The sequence below is a fragment of the Pongo abelii genome, chromosome 5, assembly GCF_028885655.2.
Source record: "Pongo abelii isolate AG06213 chromosome 5, NHGRI_mPonAbe1-v2.0_pri, whole genome shotgun sequence".
NCBI classification, from domain to species: domain Eukaryota; kingdom Metazoa; phylum Chordata; class Mammalia; order Primates; family Hominidae; genus Pongo; species Pongo abelii.
In genome coordinates, this window is record NC_071990.2 from 55883739 (window position 1) to 55909372 (window position 25634).

The window sequence follows — 25634 nt, forward strand, 5'->3', positions numbered from 1 at the left end:
AGCAGCTGTACTTTCTTCTGTTTCATTTATATATTACAACATTTTACTTGAAATGTGGAATACATTTTAAAATTAGGCACACATTAGAAACTATCAAAATTGATGATTCTACTTCTACAATATTCTGATTCAATAGCAGCTTTCATTTAAATAATTGAGAGTATTATTTTCATAGACATTAAATTGGGGTTTATTAATTTGAGGTGTCTATAATTTGCTTGGGGTAAAATTGTGTTATCTTTTTACTAAACTCATTGAAATTCAGTACTTCCTGTGCTATCTTTGTCACTAATAGAAGTTACAGATATTTTTATATAACATTTTATTAGTGGAAGTTCTCTCAAATTAGGATCTATGATAATCACTACACTGAAACAACAATATTTTTAGACTCACTTAGATCTTGATATTTACTTCTGCAATGAGGAAGCATATGTATTACTTTATCACAAATTTAAAACATATTTTGACAATTATATTTTAACACACTTAATTTCCTTTATAATCTTTAAAATTTTTTTTGCCCTGAAAATATTATTCCGAGAAGGAGTCTATACACAAAGAGGACTGATGGCTCAATGAACAGGCATTCAATGGTAATACAGCTGATATTATTTTGTGTTGGATAAACAGCTATATGACCACAGGTGCTTTCTATACCTTTAAGTTATAGACCTCAGCAGCTGTACTTGTCTGGCAAAGATTAGCACTGTTCACGGGGTCTTACATTCAGGTTCTGTGGATCACTGCACTCTAGAAAGTCATAAATATATCGCCTTCCTTGAACAGAAAAATATGTTATTCTCTTCCTTTGTTTCATAAGTTTATTTTCCTTGTGTTTGTTCTTCTTAAACTCAGCACTTAGATACATTACAAAGCATGTGGTTTTGCTGCCCCAAGATCCCTTCAGCTGCTTCTTCTAATACCATAATTTTCCTTCGTGATGCACCCCTTCTGCACCATCAGATTCTGTGCTTTGAAAAGGGCCAACTACACTGACAACCTGTATCTATGATACTGGACATGGGGTAAGTTCCTTTTGTAAAACTGATTGGCACTTGACACATCTAGAACTGATGTGACTTAATTCTGCAACTTTAATAGGAAAAGAATCACACTTTCTACCCTGCTTTCTAAGAGAGAAGGATGTTTGCCAAGGGCTTCACAGCCATCTTCCCACCAGAAGGAAAGAATCTTTCTGGGAATAGAACTGGTAGAGAATAATGCAGGTAAGAGACAGGAGGAAACAAACAACTTAGACCCAGAAAAAAAACAGTTTAAAACACACCTGAAATTAATTCTTCCCTTGGACTCTTCAACTATGGTAGTATCCAACTCTGTCCTAGCTTAAGTCCTTTTAAGTTGGCTTATATCTAAGCTTGTCTTGGTAGAAGTCATTAGGAAAGTTTAGTGATTCAATCCCTTGAAAAGAAGAAAAGATTGATTAATTTTATGATATTATAATCCTTCTATTACATAATAATTAAGTCAGTGAATGTAATATAATCAATTTTTTGTGATATAAGCCCCTCATATACATACTTTATATTACAGCAAGAATTAATACAATCGACACATTTTACAAAGGAGTGAATAACTTCCAATGTTAAGTCACTCATCTAGATCTATAGAGAAAAGCAGTGTTATAATTTTTGTTTGTTGGACTCTAGAGTCTGTGTTTTTTCATTATGCCTGCTGAAAACAAAATATAGTATAACTTCTCTACTGGTTTAAAATAAACATGAACAATATGCAATCAAAAACTCAATAGTGTAACTGCACAAATACTTCTCTCCCATCCCTATCTCTTCTTAATTTCTTGCCAAAGCAGCATTTTATTTTATAAGCATTCATTCTAGAAAGCCCTCCAGGTGATTTAAAAATAGAAGTCTCATGACACCCCAAGAAAGATGATGTGCTGTAGGTTTACATGAGGAAGGGCATAGCCAAACTGAGACATAAGATAAATAAGTCCCTTCATTGAAACTAGGAAAAAAAATAGTTGTCAAGTGATGAACACAAATGTAGATGATTATCTTTCCAGTGGAACATAGAATTTCTGCATCACTGGGAAGAGTACATTTTTTACACTGTAGCTGTATTTGGAGGCTATTAGATACTGTAGCTGTATTTGGAGGGTATTAGATACTGTAGCTGAAGTGGCATAATTTTTAAGCATACTGGGGTTTGTGGCACATGTAATACAACATTCTTTGTTTGGGAAGCAGCTTCCCAGTATGTTTGAGGTATATCAGGCCAATTCTAGTAGAACTTGGATTTTGCATACATTTTCCAGGGCTATTATGCGTTTTCTGCTTTTCTATATCCTCAAATGACATGAAATTGCCTTAATGAGGCTAATTAAACAAGTGGAGACTGAGTATGTTCAAGTCTCTTTGAAAATTCTGGGTCATATTTGGGAGGCTTTTACATAGTGTAGTATTTTAGTTAAGGAAAATAAACCTTTTTCATGAACGTGCAGATCATGTATCATTTCTCTTAGTATTTGGCTCATGGGCTTTCTTAGAGGCATAATATCCTAATATTCAAGACCAGCACCCTCAGGAGACTAATCGAATTTGAATATAATTGAACAGTTCACAGCTTAGGAAACACTGGGGAGGAAATGATGACATAGGAAGCTGACTTGAATTGGTAATGCCTTTAGGAAGCAAACACAGAGGCTGAAGCCTTGTTCTGGACAGTTACTCTCAAGAAAGTTGTCAGAAGAAACGCATCTGCCTTTTTTTCCAGGTGAACTGCCGTGAGTTGTCCAGCATGATAGTGTTTATTTTCTTGGGTAAGTGAATGGTGCTTCTGGTTTATCTGAATTATTCCTAATACTAATTCTTTGTAAACTGAATACCATCACACTTAAGCTTAACAGGGGCTTATAATATGAAGTACCAAGTAAATTACAAATTTATGCTTTAACATGGTTTATTCTTCTTGCAAAAATGTACACTCAATTTTACTAACTTATTTCTAACTCTATAGATAATGCAGAATGTGAAAATTGCATTAATCTCTCAGCTTGTTTCTGTTTTATTGTATAGAGTGACCCAATGACTTTGAGTTACTTATTAAGATTAATGGAATTCACACGTGTTAGAACCTTTTAGAAATAAAACCTTCCAGTATCTATTTACAAGTTATAAGATGAAAAATTTCAAACTATTATCTATTTTATTTATTTTGCTTTGAAATTAAATAAAAATAAGATTAATTTAAAACATTCAATTTACCTACAGTGTTAATATTTGCTAACTAGAAGTAATTTAGTGAAGTAAAACAACTTAACACCATATCAGAATGCTTCATATTTTGATTAATTTTTATGACCTAGAACTCAAGCGTGGACTTACTTCTCTTGTATTGGATCCGATGAATGTGTTATAAGATGTTGATGAAAAATAATTTATTTTTATTTAATGTAGAATCCATGAAAATCTATTTGCTAGATGTGTGACTGGAGAATATTTTATATCTTCTTTAGCATTTGGTAGACTCTATAAACTGAATTCAGAAAAGGAATAATTGTAATTGTAGCTAGATAGTAATTTTAAAAATATGGCATTTTATGTTTAAGCTAATATATACTTGATGAATAAAGGCATAATTGTGGTCAAGAAAGCAAAGAAGTTTACTTTAAATTGTATTGAACATAAAAGGAGAGTTATATCAAGTCAAAGAAACAAGTTAAGAAGGAGAGAAATCCCTTATATTTTCAGTTTTTCTTTGGTTTAAGTAATATTTTTCCATTGTTCCATAATTTTGCTTTTTGTAATTATTCCTAAAATATTTTCTTATTTTTATAAAGATTGTTAATATTTCTTTAGTTCTTTTTTTGTGGTAAAGAGAAATATAGGAAACTTTAATTTTTATAGATCAGGCAGCAATATAATGAAGCTCACAAAATACATTACAGATTCATTATGACCTCAGTTGAAAAGGCAATGGCCTCTTATTTTCATCTTTTACTTCTAAATTAACTTGACACCAGGTTGCATGAAGGAGGGAAATAACTTCTTAACATTGTTAGAACTAAAATTATACTATTTGATAGGTTGTACCAACATTTCCCATATTATATTTTTTAGAATGCTTGTTTGACATTGTCTAAATAGGTTTTATAATGAGGAAAATGTCTGTTGGTAAAGAAATGTGGAAAACAATGAATTTTAAAATCTCAGAACATTTAATAGGATAATGAACCCCATACATCTTTAAAACAGTGATATAATTTGCAGCATTATCCATCTTATTAATTTAAAAATAGAAGTTATTTTTCATTGAGTATTACGTGAAAATTCTTGAAAAATCCTAGGTTAAATACAAAACCACAAATCATAGTCAGGAATGAATAAGGCAGATTTTGGAAAGGTAATGTATTCTTGATAATTGTGGACCAAATTGTTGAGGTGGTTTTCTTAGTAGAGTCAATGTTTTGTTGAGTAGAAAGTGTGGAAAATCCTATAAAATAATCTATTAAGTAGCTTGTTCAACCAAAAACTGAAAATGTGAAAGGAAGTAAAACATATTTGGGGAAGATAACATGTAGTATTTCTAAGTGATTATTACTCTGAAGTACTGATGAAGTTTTGATGATATATCTGGGATATTAACACTTATAAGATTCTTGAGGGGGCTTTTCACAAGATATAATGATTAATGGCAAATAAAATACCATTTTCTTATAAGTTGAGTTTACGACTTCAAATTTCTATTTCTGGGTCTTTGGAAAACTGGATTTGACCAAGTAACTTTGTGCTAGGATCAAAAGAGTCCTCTTTTTCTTTCTTTGGGCTAGCCAACTAAGGAGTTCAAGGGCTTGGCTAGATGAGGTTGTCCATGAACACACGAGAAAACAGAAAGCTGATATGTCCATTTCCACTCCAGCCCTCAGCAAGAAAAATGTTACACCCATGGGCCTAATCTCCAAATTCAGTGACCCAGCAAGTAGTACACATGGTCCAATCAGTTGTCTTGGATTCTTCTTATAAGATGAGGTTTGCAAAGAAGTAAGATTTAAAAAAAAAAAGATTTCAAGGCCTTACTTGAAGCCTGTCACTCTACGTTGTCACAGGTGATTCATAATTAACAACAGCATTAAAAATTCAAATAATTTGGCTCTTATTTAGTTATAGCTTGACTCTCTTCAGTTACTATAACTGTCTCTGTAACACAATTGCAATCCCTATATTTTTTTCTATTAATTGATTTGGCTAGTGTCACTTCATATGTTTGCAGAATCAGTTTGACTAACTTATGTGACATATTAAATTAACATTACTATTTTCTTGATTGTTTTTAGAAAACTTGCTGGATTTCTTCTCTAGCAAAAGTAACTTGTAAATATCTGGAAGGTATTATTTTTTAGATGTTATCAGTTATTTATATATCTTATATATAAACATCTAATAACTTGGGTATAAGTCAATATTCATTTATTGAATACCTATACTGCATCATTGTGTTTGGTGACAAAAATACAGTTATAAATTATCCTTAATGTCTGTGGGTAAAGCTGTACAATCCAGTGGAGACAGGCATATGAATATATACACTACAGAACAGTAAAATCTGTAATTGCGGGATCCCCACAGTTCTAGTAAATGGATGGAAGATGTCAAATTCAATTTGAGTGTGGAAAAAGGGGAGTATAGAATTCAAGTAAAGTTTTCAGAAAATAGCTAATGATTGTGTTCAGTTTTAAACAACAAAAAGGGTTATTCCAGAAGAAAAAGAAAGAAAATGCTTATCAGGGATCAGACAGTATGTATGCAGAGGTAGAAGACAGCATGGATCATTTGGGAAACGATAAATGCTTGAGACCTTCCAGATTGCACGTGGTAAGGAATATGAAAGCCCTGATATGAGAAATAGTTTAAAGGATACAAAACAGAAAAATGGCAAGACTAGAATAGTGCATCAGGTAGATTAGGGTTTACAAAGAACCTATCTGAATAAGGCTCTGAATAAGATTCAAACTGGAGGCAGACTGACTAATAAGTTAAACAAATGCTCAAAGTGAAAGTCAATAAATTTAGCAAGAATGAATATGGGAGAGTGAAGTTGAGGATGGAAAATAGTCTACCACAAAACCAAGATTTCTAGTCTGGGTTCTTATGTTAATTGTGGCATTGCGGATGAAGTAGAGTGGTCCACAGTGGAACAATGATGACGATCCTGTGAAAGTGTTTCTGAAACATTCAAGTAGAGATAACAATTATGTACCTATGACAGGAACACTGGAAATACTGAGATTAAATTATACATTTGAGAATCATCAGACTAACGATTTTAGTTCAAACCATAAGAGTACATGGAATTTTCTGCAGAGAATGTATAAAATGAAAATAGAAAAGGTCTGAGAAGAGAATCTAAGCTAAAACTATACTTTACTAGAAGAATAAAATGATCCTGGGAAGAATTTTAGCTATGGTCAGAAAATACAAAGTGGATAAATATCAAGAGAACAGAAGGGAGGGCTGGCAAAGGAATAGTTTCAAAAACAAAAAAGTCAACAAAATGCTCAATGGTGAGATAAAATTTAAAACCATTAAGTTAGATTTTAAAGGGGTAATTAGAGACATTTTTTAAGAGCAGTTTTAACGGAACAATAGTAATAAAAATAAATTACAAGTTGAGGAATAAATAGATGATGAGAAGTCAAAATGCGCAAATTTAAAATATTCATTTAAGAATCTATAAAAAGAAATACAGATCTACAGCTAGAGAGGAGGTTAAGGTTATTCCCACCATCAATTATTTCACTACATGTTATTTTCCATAATTCTGCTCTTTATCATTAATAACTTAGATTTGAAGAAAATGGATGCAAACTTATATTACAACCTTGTTTTTGTTGTTGTTATTCAAGCTATGGGGCTAAGCTTGGAAAATGAATACACTTTCCAAACCAATAATTGCACATATTTAAGAGAGCAATGCTTACGTGATGCAAATGGATGTAAACATGCTTGGAGAGTAATGGAAGATGCCTGCAATGATTCAGGTAAACAAGTTGCTAAAAATACACTCAAATGATTTATTTTTACTAAGATAAAAACAGAATTTGATATTTTGTCATTATCCTAAGAACTAAGTTTTTCTCTAAGTATCTTATTTAATCTTGACCCCCAATCGATTCACTTTTAATCATGTATTAGCAAATTTAATTACAAAAGGATTTTCTTAATTACTAAAGGGCTTTAATTACCGAGGGCAGCATTATTCAAGATTTCAGATTATTTTCTTACCTCTTTCACCATGTATAATGCTACAATTTTATGCATTCTTCTCAGAACCATGGCAGTATTTTTTTCAAATAAAAGGTTATTTTGATTACATATGTCAATGATAAAATAGAAAAAATAAGATTTGTTTTAATAATTGTGTATTTGTCCATGTATAATGTACAATTTATATTCTTGAAACGTATATACAGTATTTCCAATTCTATGTCAAGAACAAGTAAAGCTATAGTTTTGTTTTTAACTTGGCCAAACATCATTTGTGGGGAGGTTCAAGAGTTGAGAATGTGAAGATTGGAGAGTGACTGGTATTTTCTTTCTTTCTTTTTTTTTTGAGACTGAATCTTGCTCTGTCGCCAGGCTGGAGTGTAGCTGCGTGATCTCGGCTCACTGCAAGCTCCGCCTCCCGGGTTCAAACGATTCTTTCTCCTGCCTCAGCCTACAGAGTAGCTGGGAGTACAGGCGCATGCCACCATGCCCAGCTAATTTTTGTATTTTTAGTAGAGACGAGGTTTCACCACGTTGGCCAGGATGGTCTCAATTTCTTGGCCTCCTGATCTGCCCGCCTCGGCCTCCCAAAGTGCTGGGATTGCAGGCGTGCACCACCGTGCCTGGCCTATATTCCCTTAAAAAGAAAATATATATATATTTTGAATATTCAAGTAGCTAAATAAGCATTGAATGAGAACATTATAGTAAGACTCCTTTCATTAAAAGTGAATAGAATAGTATAAACTATAAATAGAATAAAGTAAATAGAATAAGTAAATAGAATAAACTGTCTATGTGGTAGAACATAGTCAATTTATACAGTAGAACATTGTTCTACAGTATAATCTATACAGATTACAGTATAATCTATTCTACAGTATAATCTAAAAATAATCTATTTATTTTGATGATTCAACTTCTTGCTACATTTTATAAGGCAATTTAAAATATGTTGTCAAAATATTATATTTAGGTGTCACAAATTGTACCTTATTTAATTTCAGTATACAAATAGTAAGTCTTTTGCAGTAAATTGCAACAATATTTGCATAATTATTTTATGTATGTAGCTGAAATATGCATATTCTCAAATGTACAAATGAAATAAACTAAGGTAGTTTTATTCAAAATAATAAATAAAAGAAAATGTTCAGGTAGAGGATTATATATTTTTAAATTAATGCAGAAAATGAAATATTGGTAATTATGAAAGACTTATGCAGTAATATTTATTGAGTGCTATGTGCCAGGACCACATAATTTTTAATGATAAATTTAGAGCCACCTGCACATATCTTACTATAGTCTGAGAATGATGTGAAAATAAAAGATCAGATTATGACAAAATAGCTAATAAAATAGATAAGCTGACAAAATGCTAAAATTAGAGAGCATTCTGGTCACCTCCTGTAAGAGTAGCCTTATTTTTACTGAAAAGCAAGAAATGATATTCTAAGTAGGAAAAAGCTATTTTGAAATGCAGGAAGTTTTAATATAGAAAGTACGTTATGGAAAATATTCAATGAAAATACAAGTTTTTCATAAAAAGTCACTTATATGGACATCCTGCGGCAACCCCAGATAATCTTACCATATTAATTAATTATTCAGGTTAATATGTTAAAAGTACTTTGGGGGGGAAGAATCCAAAATTATAATCAGATTAATATCTATAGTGTTATGTGTTTGATTGTGAGATCTAGGTGACCCCTGCAAGATGAGGAATTCATCATACTGTAACCTGAGTATCCAGGACTTAGTGGAAAGCAATTTCCAATTTAAAGAGTGCCTTTGCACTGATGACTTCTATTGTACTGTGAACAAACTGCTTGGAAAAAAATGTATCAATAAATCAGGTAATATTTTATTTTAAGAAATGTTTATAGTCATGAAAAAGAAAGCAACAATTTCAAAATTAACCACATCTATGGAATCTGATTAATTTTTTTGTAATTTGATTAATTCTTTTTCAAAAAAAATTATTTAAAAAATTTTGTTGGTATATAGTAGGTGTATATATTTGAGGGGTACATGAGGTGTTTTGATACAGTTCTTGATGTACCTTGGGGTTCTGTGAGCCATAGACCTCAGTAAGTGCATGACGTACTTCTTTCATTGCTAACCACAATTCTAAGCTTCATTCAAGTCAGTGGAATTATAGATTCACTCATTCAATTCATATATTTGTGGAGTTTATTGTGGCCTTGCACAACACCTAGATGATAGAAGGCAAATAAGGTATTATCTTTCTTGTTAAGGAACTCAGTGTCTCCTGGGAGAAATAAAAATGTAACTAATTGCTAGAGTTATACTTGCCTTTGCATAGGGACATTTAATCAGGCTAATACACTGGAGTAGTGGTGATCAGGTAGCCTGCAGGTACCCTTAACTGTACAACAAAGACATTCCAAGAGATGTGCAAGATCAAACATTTCTAAAGTGAACAGTTTCCAGTCTTCAATGTCCCTATATACTCTGAAAAGTAATCAGCAGAGGAATGCACCTGTTATCACAGAGTCCTAAATTCTTCTTTCACAATCAACCTTCTCTCACTTTACAAGAGGTAGATTTACCTCTCATCTGCACGGAATGGTCTCATCGTCCAACCCATTCAACCATCCGTGGTGGGCTCATTGAACAAATTTCTGTTCCATAATTTTGCCATTTCCAGAATATCAACAAATGAAGTTATGCAACATGTAGCCGTTTTAATTCAGTTTATTTTGTTTAACATAATACATTAGAGATTCATTAATTTTTCTCATGTGTAAGTTTATTTTTTTTGATGAGTAGTATTTCATTGTGTGAGTATATCACAGATTGGTTATCCATTCATTATTGAAAGTAAATTGCATTATTTCCAGGTTTTCAGGGATTAAAAATAAGGCTGCTATAAATATTCACATACAAGATTCAGACAAATATAAGTTTTATTTCACTTATGAAATTGTGGGGTCACATGGTAAGTGTATGCTTTAATGTTACAAAAAGCTTCTAAACTGTAATTCAGATTTAATGCAACCATCAATGTATAAAAGTTCCTGTTGCTTCATATTCCCAGCAACACATTTTTTTTTGCCATTCTAATATATAGTGGTACCACATTGTAGTTTTAATTTGCACTTAACTATAATGTTAAGCATATTTTTATGTGCTGTGTGCCATCTATCTATCTATCTTATTTGGTAAAGTATTTCTTCAAACTTTTGCCCATTTTTAAATTGGTGTTTGGTTATTGCATTGAGTTTTGAGAGCTGTTTCTGTAAGTTGAATAGATTTCTTTTTATCAGAATATGTGTTTTGTATTTTTTTAGTCTGTGTCATTTAAGAGTGTCTTAAAAAACAGAATTTAAAAAACTTTGGTGAAATTCAGTTTATCGTCTTTTCTTTCATAGATCATACTTTTGATATTGCATCTAATAAATATTTAATTTACATTAACAAAGATTTTCATAAGATCTAGAAATGATGTAGTTTTAGGTTTTATATTTAGGCCTATGTTACATTATGAATTAATTTTTGTATCCAGTACAAGATATAAATCAGATTTTCTTCCATGCAAATGTCTAATTGTTCCACCCACATTTGTGGAAAATAATATTAATTTTACTTTTCTCAAAAGTCATTTGGCCATATGTTGGTGGCTCTATTTCTAGACTTTCTATTCTGTTCCATTGAGTTAGTTCTGTACTTTTGCAAATATTTTATAGTCTTACTATAGCTGCACAGAAAGTCTTGAAATCAAGTAGTATGATTCCATTAACTGTTATTTTAAAAATAATTTTGGCTATTCTATTTCTTTGTCTTTATTTTATTTTATTTTATTTTTGTTGTGGTTGCTGTAGTTTTTGAAACAGGGTCTTGTTCTGCCATGCAGGCTGGAGCGTAGTGGCCCAGTCTTCACTCAGTGCAGCCTCTACCTCCTGGGTTCAAGCGATTCTCATGCCAAAGCCTCCCAAGTAGTTGGGATTACACGCATGTGCCACCACACCAGCTAAGTTTTGTATTTTCAGTAGAAATGGGTTTTCGCTGTGTTGGCCATGCTGGTCTCCAACTCCTGGGCTCAATTGATCTGCCCCTCAGCTTCCAAAAGTGCTGGGATTACAGGTGTGAGTCACCGGGCCGGACCACTTCTTTGTCTTTCCATAAACATTTTAGAATCAGCTTGTCAGTGTCTGCAAAGAATCCTGCTGACATTTTGACTGAACTTACCTTGAAATTATAAACCAATTTACTATGTCGAGTGTTCAGATTTATTAACATGATATATTTCTTCATTTATTTATAACTTCATTGATTTACTTCATCAGTATTTGATAGTTTTCAGTATATAGTTCTTGCACAACTTTTTAGGCTTCTACAAACACACTTCAGTTTTTGGTGCTGTTACAAATGGTAATTTATTTTACATCTTAACTTTCTATTGATTATAGTGATTATATAGAAATACAATTGATTTTTCTATATGAACCTTATAGCCTATGACTTGCTAAATGCAATTATTCTATTTTTGTTTTTGTAGAATCTGCAGGAAATTCTACATAAGTATTCTTGTCGTCTATAATAGAGTTTCATTTTCCCCTTTCCAACCTGTAGTCTTTCATTTATTTTCCCTGCTTTATTACCCTAACTAGAGCTTTCAATATATTAAATAGAATTGTTGAAAGTGAACATCTTACCTTTTCACCTGTCTTCGGAGAAAGGCATTCAGTTTTGTACCATAAAGAGTGTGTGTGTGTGTGTGTGTGTGTGTGTGTGTTTGTGTGTGTTCTTTGCAGGTTCTCTTTATCAAGTGGAGGAAATTCCTTTATATTTTTGGTTTTCTTTGTTTTTAAACTCATAAATACATAAATAAATGCTGAATTCTGTGAATAGTTTTTTTGCCTCTATTACTATTAATTACTTCAAACATTTATCTTTTCTTTTTGTTGGAAGTATTTCAATTTTTCTGGCCATTTTAAAATATATAGTAAATTAGTGTTAACTATAGTCTCCCTACTGTACTATCAAGTACCAGAACTTATTCCTTCTATGTTAATGTATATTTGTACCCGTTAACCAACTTCTCTCCATTTCTCCTCCTCCATGACCTGCCAAGCTTGATCACATTTTTTCCTTTAGTTTTTTATATGGCGAAATTCATTATTTGATTTTTTACTGTTGTTCCAGCCCTTCATTTCAAGGCTAAATTCTGTTCAATCATGATGTATTATTCTTTTTGTATTTCTGGATTCAACTGCTAATACTTTATTTAAAAAACTATGTTCATAAAGTATATTGGCATGTTGATTTGTTTTCTTATAATGTCTTTGTCTGGTTTGGTATCTAAGTTATGCTAGCCTGTAAAATCAACTGGAAAGTATTTCCTCCTCTTCAATATTCTGGAAAAGCACAAAAGGAATTGGTGTCATTCCTTCCTTACGTGATCTATTTCATTAACCAGTAAAGATATCTGGCCCATGCTTCATTAAAAAGGTTTGAAAATATAAATTCAATGTGTTAACTTGTTGTAAGACTATTCTTGTTATCTATTTCTTCGTGAGTGAGATATGGTAGTTTGTGTCTTCTGTTTGCTGAATTTATGTTGGATTTTTATCCTGAAAGTTTTCAGTTCACTGTTTCTTTTTGGTTTCCATCTCCCCACAAAATTGCTCCTAGTATTTCCTAATTGTCCTTTTCAACGTCTGTAGCAGTTGCAGTGATATCCTTTTTATGTTTACATATTGATAATTTGTATAATTTGTGTCCTTTCAATTTTACTATTCATTGTTTCTTTATGTGTATGTCTGATTTGATTTTAAGGTGTTCCCCATTTTCTTGCTTCCTAACATAAAACCTTGAACCACTGATTTGAGATTTTATTCTTTCCTCATTTAAGCATTTAATACTATGAATTTCCTTCCAAGTACTGATTTAGCTATAGCCACACATTCTGATATGTAGTTTTAATTTATATTTATGTCAAAATATTTTCTCCTTTCCTTTGTGACTTCCTCTTTGTTATGATTCATTTTATTATATTATTATATTTTGAGGCAGAGTCTTTCTCTGTCACCCAGGCTGGAGTGCACTGGAGTGATCTCAGCTCACTGCAACCTCCTTCTCCTGGGTTCAAGCTATTCCTCTGCCTCAGCCCCCTGAGTAGCTGGGATTACAGGTGCTTGCCACCACACCTGGCTGATTTTTGTATTTTTAGTAGAGACATGGTTTTGCCATGTTGTCCAGGCTGGTCTTGAACTCCTGACCTCAGGTGATCTGCCAGCATCAAACTTCCAAAGTGCTGGGATAACAGGCATGAGCCACCACGCCCAGCCAGAAGGTTATTTAATTTCCTAATATCTGAGATTTCTCAGATATCTTCATTATTGATTTCTAGTTTAATTTCAGTATCATAACCTATTTTGTATTACCTCAATTCTTAATTAAAATAATAATTGCCAAATATCACCTGTACAATGTGATACATGCTACACACATGATAAGGATACACACATACACACACACACAGACAAAGTACTAGAAGCCATAGAGTAAAAAATAATGGTGACTCAGAAGACTTCACAGAATTGTCAGACTTGGGCCTTTTGGGGTAAGTTGGTTTCATTAGGGAGGCAAAACAGAATGGATATTTTAAGCAGAAGAAATAGAATGAAGTGGGGAGCATTTGGGGAGCAACAATTGCCTTGTTAAGCTGAATACTAGAATGGAAAAGTATTTAACACTGGAAAGAAACCAGGTATTTATGAAAAGGAGGAAAGCTGAACTTACATATCTTTCTAAAGAGATTAGACTTTAAACTGTTGCTATAAGGAGCTATTACATATTTTAAATAGAGGAATGTATCATCAGTTTCTCAAAAGATATCACAGGCAGTAACATAGAGAGGATGGAATGGGGGGCAAAGAAAGATGCAAGTCAAGTATATCAGTTAAAGAGCCATCAAAATAATTTGAGAGAGAGGTAAAGCATGCCTGAACTAAGGCACTGGCCCTGAGAATTATAATAAAATATATACTTAAGGTATATTTATGAATAATAATCAATAGGAATTGGTGACCAGTTGGACATGAGGAATTTAATATTTATTAAGCATAATCTCCAGGTGGCTGGCTTGGGACAAGGGAATTGCTGTAAATTGAGCCAAGAAATGAAAAATTGTACAGGACTGGGGACGAAAGTGATGAGTTATATTCTGAAAACATTTCATCTGAGGCATGCTTTGGAATATTCGAGTTAGGAATGTTGGTATTTTTTTTCTAAATTTGCAATGATAAAAAAATATTCTAAAAATGTAAAGGAACGTGCCTTATCAAGCTGGCATTGGGAAGCAGGGATCTCGAGGAAAGAAATCTAAAATAGAGATACAGAGGTTTATGAGTAGATAAAAAACATAAAGGAGAGTAAGACTGCCTGGGAAAAACACAAACGGAGGAGAAAGATATTTTCAGAAGAATTTTATGATCTAGTTGAAGAAACCAAAAAGAAGTTTTTTAAATACGGGAAAAGAAACTACAGAGAGTGGAATTTTTGAAGCCAATGAAAGAGAGGACGTGAAGAAAATTGTCAAAATTCTGAAAAGCCAAAAAAGATAGGGCCTGATAATGGCATTAATTTGCTACTTAGTAGACGTTGCTAGTTTTAGATTAATTAGGCTGAAAAGTTAGCTTGCTGAAATGCTTATTAAAATATTTATTGAGTTTTTTCAAGATAGTAAGACATCTGAACTTAATAGCCTTAATTGCCACTTTTAGCATATCAAATTTTGACAAAATATTGTATATCAACAGAACTATACATATTTAGAACAGTTAAGTTGAAATCAGTTTATATACTAAAACTATTTTTTCCACAATAGAAATTTGTTAAATACTGCTAAGTGGAAATATTGATGAATCAGGCATACAAAAACCTTGCACTCAATGAGAGTTTCATATGGAGAAGACCTAAAGGAGAAGGCCTAAATATTCCCAATGGACTTCGTAAAGGACCTGACCTGGTTTTTATGTTTACAGAAAGCATTCAGCTGATTTATTATAATTCATGATAAAGAATTATAAAGAAAATGATAATTTAAATATGAGAAAGAACATGATAATTTAAATCTTACCATTCCTTCTATGTCAACTGCAGCGTCCTCCACAAACCTTCTAATCATCACTTCAACAAAATGGTTTTCTCTCCATGCTTTGCATTCCCAAAATATTCTCCAGAGTACACAGACATGCACTTTTCTATTCTCAAGAAAATCAGTTTTGTTATTTCTTTTTAAAAATATGCTAAATCACCCAGCATAATGCCTGACACTTAGCAAATGATTAGTAAATATATAATGTAAATATTTTTCATTAACTAAACATTGAGCATCTAAATCATGTATCCATTCATAGAATATTTATGTGTAAACCCTGGAGAATATAAACAGCATTGTCAAATGAAATGAAAAAACAAAAGTGGTTGGCGGCAGTTCCAAGATGGCTGAATAGGAACAGCTCCAGTCTACAGCTCCCAGCGTGAACGATGCTGAAGACTGTGGGTGACTTCTGCATTTCCAACTGAGGTACCGGGTTCATCTCACTGGGGCTTGTCAGACAGTGGGGGCAGGACATTGGGTGCAGCCCACTGAGTGTGAGCCGAAGCAGGGTGAGGCATCACCTCACCTGGGAAGCACAAGGGGTCAGGGAATTCCCTTTCCTAGCCAAGGGAAGTGGTGACGGATGGCATTTGGAAAATCAGGTCACTCCCTCCCTAATACTGCACTTTTCCAACAGTCTTAGCAAATGGCACACCAGGAGATAATATCCTGTGACTGGCTTGGAGGGTCCCACACCCACAGAGCCTTGCTCATTGCTAGCACAGCAGTCTGAGATTGAACTGCAAGGTGGCAGTGAGGCTGGGAGAGGACGCCTGTCATTGCTGAGGCTTGAGTAGGTAGACAAAGCAGCTGGGAAACTCAAACGGGGTGGAGCCCACCGCAGCTCAAGGAGGCCTGCTTGCCTCTGTAGACTCCACCTCTGGGGGCAGAGCATAGCCAAACAAAAGGCAGCAGAAACCTCTGCAGACTTAAATGTCCCTGTCTGACAGCTTTGAAGAGAGTAACGGTTCTCCCAGCATGGAGTTTGAAATCTAAGAATGAACATACTGCCTCCTCAAATGGGTCCCTGACCCCCAAGTGGCCTAACTGGGAGGCACCCTCCAGTAGGGACAGACTGACACCTCACACAGCTGGGTACCCCTCTGAGATGAAGCTTCCAGAGGAACGATCAGACAGCAACATTTGCTGTTCAGCAATATTTGCTGTTCTGCAGCCTCCGCTGCTGATACCCAGTCAAACAGGGTCTGGAGTGGACCTCCAGCAAACTTCAACAGACCTGCAGCTGAGGGTCCTGACTGTTAGAAGGAAAATTAACAAACAGAAAGGACATCCACACCAAAACCCCATCTGTACGTCACCATCATCAAAGACCAAAGGTAGATAAAACCACAAAGATGGGGAAGAAACAGAGCAGAAAAGCTGAAAATTCTAAAAATCAGAGCACCTGTCCCCCTCCAAAGGAATGCAACCCCTTGCCAGCAATGGAACAAAGCTGGATGGAGAATGACTTTGACGAGTTCAGAGAAGAAAGTTTCAGATGATCAAACTTCTCTGAGCCAAAGGAGGAAGTTCGAACCCATTGCAAAGAAGCTAAAAACCTTGAAAAAAGATTAGACAAATGGTTAACTAGAATAAACAGTATAGAAAAGTCCTTAAATGACCTGATGGAGCTGAAAACCATGGCACGGGAAGTACATGATGAATGCACAAGCTTCAGTAGCCGATTCAATCAACTGGAAGAAAGGGCATCAGTGATTGAAGATTAAATGAATGAAATGAAGCAAGAAGAGAAGTTTAGAGAAAAAAAGAGTAAAAAGAAATGAACAAAGCCTCCAAGAAATATGGGACTATGTGAAAAGACCAAATCTACATCTGATTGGTGTACCTGAAAGTGATGGGGAGAATGGAACCAAGTTGGAAAACACTCTGCAGGATATTGTCCAGGAGAACTTCCCCAATCTAGCAAGGCAGGCCAACATTAAAATTCAGGAAATACAGGGAATGCCACAAAGATACTCCTCGAAAAGAGCAACTCCAAGACACATAGTTGTCAGATTCACCAAAGTTGAAATGAAGGAAAAAATGTTAAGGGCAGCCAGAGAGAAAGGTTGGGTTACCCACAAAGGGAAGCCCAGCAGACTAACAGCAGATTTCTTGGCAGAAACACTACAAGTTGGAAGAGAGTGGGGGCCAATATTCAACATTCTTAAAGAAAAAAATTTTCAACCCAGAATTTCATATCCAGCCAAACTAATCTTCATAAGTGAAGGAGAAATAAAATCCTTTACAGACAAGCAAATGCTGAGAGATTTTGTCACCACCAGGCCTGCCTTACAAGAGCTCCTGAAGGAAGCACTAAACATGGAAAGGGACAACCAATACCAGCCACTGCAAAAGCATGCCAAATTGTAAAGACCATCGATGTTAGGAAGAAACCGCATCAACTAACGAGCAAAATAACCAGCTAACATCATAATGACAGGATCAAATTCACACATAACAATATTAACTTTAAATGTAAATGGACTAAATGCTCCAATTAAAAGACACAGACTGGCAAATTGGATAGAGACAAGACCCATCAGTGTGCTGTATTCAGGAGACCCATCTCACATGCAGAGACATACGTAGGCTCAAAATAAAAGGATGGAGGAAGATCTACCAACTAAATGGAAAACAAAAAAAGGCAGGGGTTGCGATCCTAGTCTCGGATAAAACAGACTTAAAAACAACAAAGATCAAAAGAGACAAAGAAGGCCATTATATAATGGTAAAGGGATCAATTCAACAAGAAGAGCTAACTATCCTAAATATATATGCACCCAATACAGGAGCACCCAGATTCATAGAGCAAGTCCTTAGTGACCTACAAAGAGACTTAGACTCCCACACAATAATAATGGGAGACATTAACACCCCACTGTCAACATTAGACAGATCAACGAGACAGGAAGTTAACAAGGATATCCAGGAATTGAACTCAGCTCTGCACCAAGCAGACCTAATAGACATCTACAGAACTCTCCACCCCAAATCAACAGAATATACATTCTTGTCAGCACCACATCACACTTACTCGAAAATTGACCTCATAGTTGGAAGTAAAGCACTCCTTGGCAAATGTAAAAGAACAGAAATTATAACAAACTGTCTGTCAGAGAACAGTGCAATCAGACTAGAACTCAGGATTAAGAAACTCACTCAAAACCACTCAATTACATGGAAACTGAACAATCTGCTCCTGAATGACTACTCGGTACATAATTAAATGAAGGCAGAAATAAAGATGTTCTTTGAAAACAATGAGAACAAAGACACAACATATCAGAATCTCTGGGCCACATTCAAAGCAGTGTGTAGAGGGAAATTTATAGCACTAAATGCCCACAAGAGAAAGCACGAAAGATCTAAAATTGACACCCTAACATCACAATTAAAAGAATTAGAGAAGCAAGAGCAAATACATTCAAAAGCTAGCAGAAGGCAAGAAATAACTAAGATCAGAGCAGAACTGAAGGATATAGAGACACAAAAAACCCTTCAAAAAAATTAATGAATCCAGGAGCTGGTTTTTTGAAAAGATCAACAAAATTGACAGACTGCTAGCAAGACTAATAAAGAGGAAAGAGAGAAGAATCAAATAGATGCAATAAAAAATGATAAAGGGGATATCACCACTGATCCCACAGAAATGCAAACTACCATCAGAGAATAAACACCTCTACACAAATAAACCAGAAAATCTAGGAGAAATGGATAAATTCCTGGATGCATACACTCTCCCAAGACTAAACCAGGAAGAAGTTGAATCCCTGAATAGACCAATAACAAGCTCTGAAATTAAGGCAGTAATTAATAGCCTACCAACCAAAAAAAAAAAGTCCAGGACCAGACAGATTCACAGCTGAATTATAGCAGAAATACAAAGAGGAGCTGGTACCATTCCTTCTGAAACTATTCCAATCAATAGGAAAAGAGGGAATCCTCCCTAACTCATTTTATGAGGCCAGCAACATCCTGATACCAAAGCCTGGCAGAGACACAACAAAAAAAGAGAATTTTAGGCCAATATCCCTGATGAACACTGATGCAAAAATCCTCAATAAAATACTAGCAAACCAAATCCAGCAACACATCAAAAAGCTTATCCACCATGATCAAGTGGGCTTCATCCCTGAGATGCAAGGCTGGTTCAACATATGCAAATTAATAAACATAACCCAGCATATAAACAGAACCAAAGACAAAAACCACATGATTATCTCAATAGATGCAGAAAAGGCCTTTGACAAAATTCAACAGCCCTTCATGCTAAAAACTCTCAATAAATTAGGTATTGATGGGACGTATCTCAAAATCATAAGAGCTATCTATGACAAACCCACAGCCAATATCATATTGAATGGTCAGAAACTGGAAGCATTCCCTTTGAAAACTGGCACAAGACAGGGATGCCCTCTCTCATCACTCCTATTCAACATAGTGTTGGAACTTCTGGCCAGGGCAATTAGGCAGGAGAAGGAAATAAAGGGTATTCAATTAGGAAAAGAGGAAGTCAAATTGTCCCTGTTTGCAGATGACATGATTGTATATCTAGAAAACTCCATTGCCTCAGCCCAAAATCTCCTTAAGCTGATAAGCACCTTCAGCAAAGTCTCGGGATACAAAATCAATGTACAAAAATCACAAGCATTCTTGTACACCAACAACAGACAAACAGAGAGCCAAATCATGAGTGAACTCCCATTCACAATTGTTTCAAAGAGAATAAAATACCTAGGAATCCAACTTACAAGGGATGTGAAGGACCTCTTCAAGGAGAACTACAAACCACTGTTCAATGAAATAAGAGAGAACACAAACAAATGGAAGAGCATTCCATGCTCATGGAGAGGAAGAACCAATATCGTGAAAATGGCCATACTGCCCAAGGTAATTTATAGATTCAACACCATCCCCATCAAGCTACCAATGACTTTCTTCACAGAATTGGAAAAAAACTACTTTCAAGTTCATATGGAACCAAAAAAGAGCCTGCATTGCCAAGTTAATCCTAAGCCAAAAGAACAAAGCTGGAGGCATCACACTACCTGACTTCAAACTATACTACAAGGCTACGGTAACCAAATCAGCATGGTGCTGGTACCAAAACAGAGATATAGACTAATGGAACGGAACAGAATCGTCAGAAATAATACCACACATCTACAACCATCTGATCTTTGACAAACCTGACAAAAACAAGAAATGGGGAAAGGATTCCATATTTAATAAATGGTGCTGGGAAAACTGGCTAACCATATGTAGAAAGCTGAAACTGGATCCCTTCCTTACACCTTATCCAAAAATTAATTCAAGATGGATTAAAGACTTACATATTAGACCTAAAACCATAAAAACCCTAGAAGAAAACCTAAGAAATACCGTTCAGGACGTAGGCATGGGCAAGCACTTCGTGTCTAAAACACCAAAAGCAATGTCAACAAAAGCCAAAATTGACAAATGGGACCTCATTAAACTAAAGAGCTTCTGCACAGCAAAAGAAACTATCATCAGAGTGAACAGGCAACCTACAGAATGGGAGAAAATTTTTGCAATCTACCCATCTGACAAAGGGCTAATATGCAGAATCTACAAAGAACTCAAACAAATTTACAAGAAAAAAACAACCCCATCAAAAAGTGGGCAAAGGATATGAACAGACACTTCTTAAAAGAAGACATTTATGCAGCCAACAGACACATGAAAAAATGCTCATCATCACTGGCCATCAGAGAAATGCAAATCAAACCCACAATGAGATACCATCTCACACCAGTTAGAATGGCGATCATTAAAAAATCAGGAAACAACAGGTGCTGGAGAGGATGTGGAGAAATAGGAACACTTTTACACTGTTGGTGAGACTGTAAACTAGTTCAACCATTGTGGAAGACAGTGTGGTAGTTCCTCAAGGATCTAGAACTAGAAATACCATTTGACCCAGCGATCCCATTACCGGGTATATACCCAAAGGATTACAAATCACGTTGCTATAAAGACACATGCACACGTCTGTTTACTGCAGCACTATTCACAATAGCAAAGACTTGGAAACAACCCAAATGTCCATCAATGATAGACTTGATTAAGGAAATGTGGCACATATACACCATGGAACACTATACAGCCATAAAAAAGGACGAGTTCATGTCCTTTGTAGGGACATGGATGAAGCTGGAAACCATCATTCTCAGCAAACTCTCACAAGGACAAAAAACCAAACACTGCATGTTCACACTCATAGATGAGAATTGAACAATGAGAACACCTGGACACAGGGAGGGGAACATCACACACCCAGGCCTGTCATGGGGTGGTGGGAGATGGGAGGGATAGCATTAGGGGATATAGCTAATGTAAATGACGAGTTAATGGATGCAGCACACTGCCATGGCGCATGTATACATATGTAACAAACCTGCACATTGTGCATGTGTACCATAGAACTTAAAGTATAAAAGTAAAAGAAAAAAAAAGTTGACCATATGTTGAGTCAAAGCAAATATCAACAAATTTCAAGATACTGAAATAATTAGAAATATGTAATTTTATCTTGGTGGAAATAACCTAGATATCAGTACAAAAAATAAACTAGAAAATTCCCCCCCAAAAAAAAGAAAAAACAAAGTAAGTGATGAAGAAAAATATCACTAAAAAAATTGAACATTAACATTATGTGGTTCTATAACCTGTAATTTATCAGTGTTTTACATGTCAGTTTTTAAAAATGCAAGATCATTTGTAATAGCTCTCTTGAAATAACTTTAAATGGTTTTTGAAAAATAACAGATATTGGAATATTTATAAAAATATATCTGTATACTTTTGAAAACATATTAAAAAGTCATATGTAAATTAGTTTATTTAAGTTTTAGTCAACCTTACTCTATTTGTAGGAGAATCAGCCCTGTCCTCAGATTTGGCTTCACAATCAAATATCACACAATGGTTCCATCAGAAAGATACACCATTAATTGCTGAAGAAAAGAGTGACTGTAATAGCAGCACATGTCTGTCAGGAATCTGAACATTTTACTTTGTTGTAAGAGAATATTAGGGAAATCTGTGAGAGAGAAACAGAACAATCAAAGACCCTTGATGAAGGCCAAATGTGTGCAGTATTAAGAAAAAGCCTGAAACAAATTATTTTGTGGAATGTTTAATGCAGTGATTCTTCAAAAGCAGACTGCATTCAGATTTGGGAAAGTTTGAAGAAATGTGTATTCAGGATGCTCAAATGAATGAGGTTCCCGCCTTCCATGACGACTAAGTTGGATTCAATCAGGACGTTGTTTCAGGTTGAGATTAACAAAGAAATGCATGGCGTCTTAGACCAGAGTGGTAACAGGGTGAGATGACATCAGATTCCGGATATATTTTGACACCAGTGGGTCAATAAAAGAGGAAATGAATGAGGTCCATGGACTAGTCTATGAGATACTTCAACATGTACTAGTATGAGAGAAGAGGAAGGAATCAGCAATGAAAAATAATAAGGATCTGCCAGAAAGAGTAAATTAGGAAAATATTGCATCTAGAAGCAAAATGAAGAAAGAGTTTCAAGGAAGAGTGAAAGTTCAAGAAGATCAAATGATTTGGTAGACATTCAGAATCAGAAATCAGCTATTGCACTTGCCAATGTGGAGGTTATGAATGAGCTGGATAAGAACAGTGTCTGTGGCATGGTAAGCACAATGGCAGGATGTGAGGTGGAGTTTAGAGAGTACGTAAGGGGATAGAAATTGGAGCCAGAAAATACAGACAGCACTTTGAAAGACTGTTATAAAGAGGAGAGAAAATAGGGCAGTGCTTGGATAAATAAATGAGGTAAAAAGAGGGCTTTTTTCCCCATAAGATGGAAAAAATAAATTCTGTATGTGAATGGGAATGATTTAGATAGGGTGGTACAATTGATTATGCAGGGTTAAATGGTGAATAATATTCATTCGATATTTATTCAAATATGTTTATTGAATAATATTGAGTGGAAATATAAGATAATAAGATATAGTCCCTGGTCTCATGGATCCCACATGCCATTTTCCCAGCGTTGTCCTCCAGCACAAAGGGATTCCCAGTTGAAGGCTCTACTAACATATGAGTCAAGGTCATCTTATGAGGATGATGAAGGAAATGGTAGGATATGCAGCTTGATGTAAATGCATAATGTGTGGTGACATCTGAAATTGTACACATTAGAAGCAAAATTGGTGGTAATTATTTTTTTAATTTTTTGGGATGCTAGTTAAGATGATAGTGTGACTTTTCTGTGAGAAAACAAAACAGTATAAATAAGCAGATAAACCACTCAGTAAAATTTTATAGGGTTGGAGTTTTATAGAGAATCACAAGAAAGTAAAAGAAGAAAGGATGAAGTGACAATAACAAGAAACTCTTCCTTTATTTGAATGGGTGAGTGATATAGGCTGGAAAGTGTCTATGAATCCAGGAGATGATGCTAAGATTGGGAGTGAATAAAAAGACGAAAGTTCTGGAGGTAGAGGTGCACTTGAAGTAATCAAGAATGTGAAGCTTTGGAAGCGAGTAAGATAATTAATATTTGCAATTGAAAGAGAGAGAACTTCATGTCAATGTCAGGTCTAGAAGTTGATTATTGGTGTGGCATAGTGGGAGTGTCAGTGAAGGTCATAAGAGCTGTGGTTAAGGAATTGTGAATTAAGGATGGAAGATGATTTTTTCCCAAAAGACATAGAGATAACTTAGCACAATGACAAGATCTGAGGTAGAGGAGAATATTGAGATAGTACCTGAGTCAATGCTGGATATCAGGGCAAGACTTTGAGGTTAATATTTGACAAAAGAAAAGAGGGAGGCACAACCAGATAGCATAAAATTCAAAGAAGTAGAAATGTTTTATAAGGATGAATAATTAATATTTTGGAAGCTACAAAGCTGGAAAAGTAGATATAAACACATTCTAATGATATCGTGGTATGATCTATATGGGAAATGGGTAGGATTCACTAGCAAGAGCTGCAGGGAAGTGAGGCTAGAGAAAAGCTAGCCTTCCCAGATATTACACTCTTCTGTTTTTCTTCTTGCTTCCATGGGTGATTCTTCTCAGTCTCTTTTGAGCATCTTCTTTTGCTTTTGCTTTAAATGTTGCTGCATACTCTCTAAAAAAGATATCTCTGTTGCATTTAATTCAACTAGTCATTTTATAGAAACATGTTTGTCTACTAGTTTATTGTAAGCATATTTCTTATCAGATTATAAAATATAAATCAAAATATTTACATATACAAGAGTTTGGTTTCTGACACTATCAATGTTAAGAAAAAGAAGATATATGGAAGTACTTCTGATTCTAATATTAGATATTAGAGCATATTTTAGGGATTGTTGGATATTTTCTGATGAATTGTATAGGATTTTATAACTCACATGTAGGTCTTGTTGGTGAATACTTTTATTTTTTTCCAAAACATATTGACCTTCAACTCCTCTTTCAGTAAAAGCCACTGTTTAAAATATCCTCTGGGAAAAAATGTATGAGTGTGGGTGTATGTGTGTGTGTGTGTGTGTAAATGCTAGTTTTATATTTAATGTGTAAATGTTAATTTCATATAAAATTAGCATTTAATGTATATGTATTAAAATATAATACCTTCTATGAAGCACTTTATTTTCAGACACTAAAAATAACTGTTTTGTTGTGTTGGTAACAAGTACTCATATAGTAAGTAAATTAGACTGCTCTGGCTACCATAATGAAATACTACAGGCTGGGTGGCTTAAAAGGCAAAAATTGTATTTTTCCCCAGTTCTGGATTATGAAAAAACTCAGATAAAGGTCCCCAGAATCTGTTCCTGGCTAGGACTCCTCTTTTACTAGCTTGTAGATAGCCAGCCACCTTTTCCCTGTGTTCTCAGGACCTTTCTTCCGTGAGTGCTCCAGGGGAGAGAGACAGCTAGCTCCCTGAAGTCTTCTGATATGGACACTAATCCTATTCGATCAGGGCCCCACTCTTATGACCTCTTTTAACCTAAAGACACCATCACCCCACAACTGCACAGAGAGATTACGGCTCCAACTTATGAATTTAGGGGTAATGGGAAAAACATTCAGTCAATAACAGTGAGTGAAGTTGCTGTTTATTTAGGTCTACACAGTAGTTTCTTGAATATATTTTAGTCAGTGGCACAGCCTTACCAATCAGTCCTAATGCAGGGGTATTAATCCATAAAAGAATGTCTAGCCTAGACTTTTGTACCTAAGCCTAGACTTTTGT

The 25634-nt window shown here is 34.8% G+C and overlaps 1 protein-coding gene across 1 annotated transcript in view; it reads left to right on the forward strand.

Annotated features, from left to right (window-relative positions):
- Positions 1–2778: 2778 nt before the first annotated feature.
- Positions 2779–25634, forward strand: part of GFRAL (GDNF family receptor alpha like) — a 73906-nt gene continuing 51050 nt past the window's right edge. The window contains exons 1-3 of the mRNA XM_002817023.3: positions 2779–2800; positions 6884–7018; positions 8945–9103. Coding sequence (XP_002817069.2) covers positions 2779–2800; positions 6884–7018; positions 8945–9103 — 316 coding nt within the window. The remainder of the gene's footprint in view (positions 2801–6883; positions 7019–8944; positions 9104–25634) is intronic.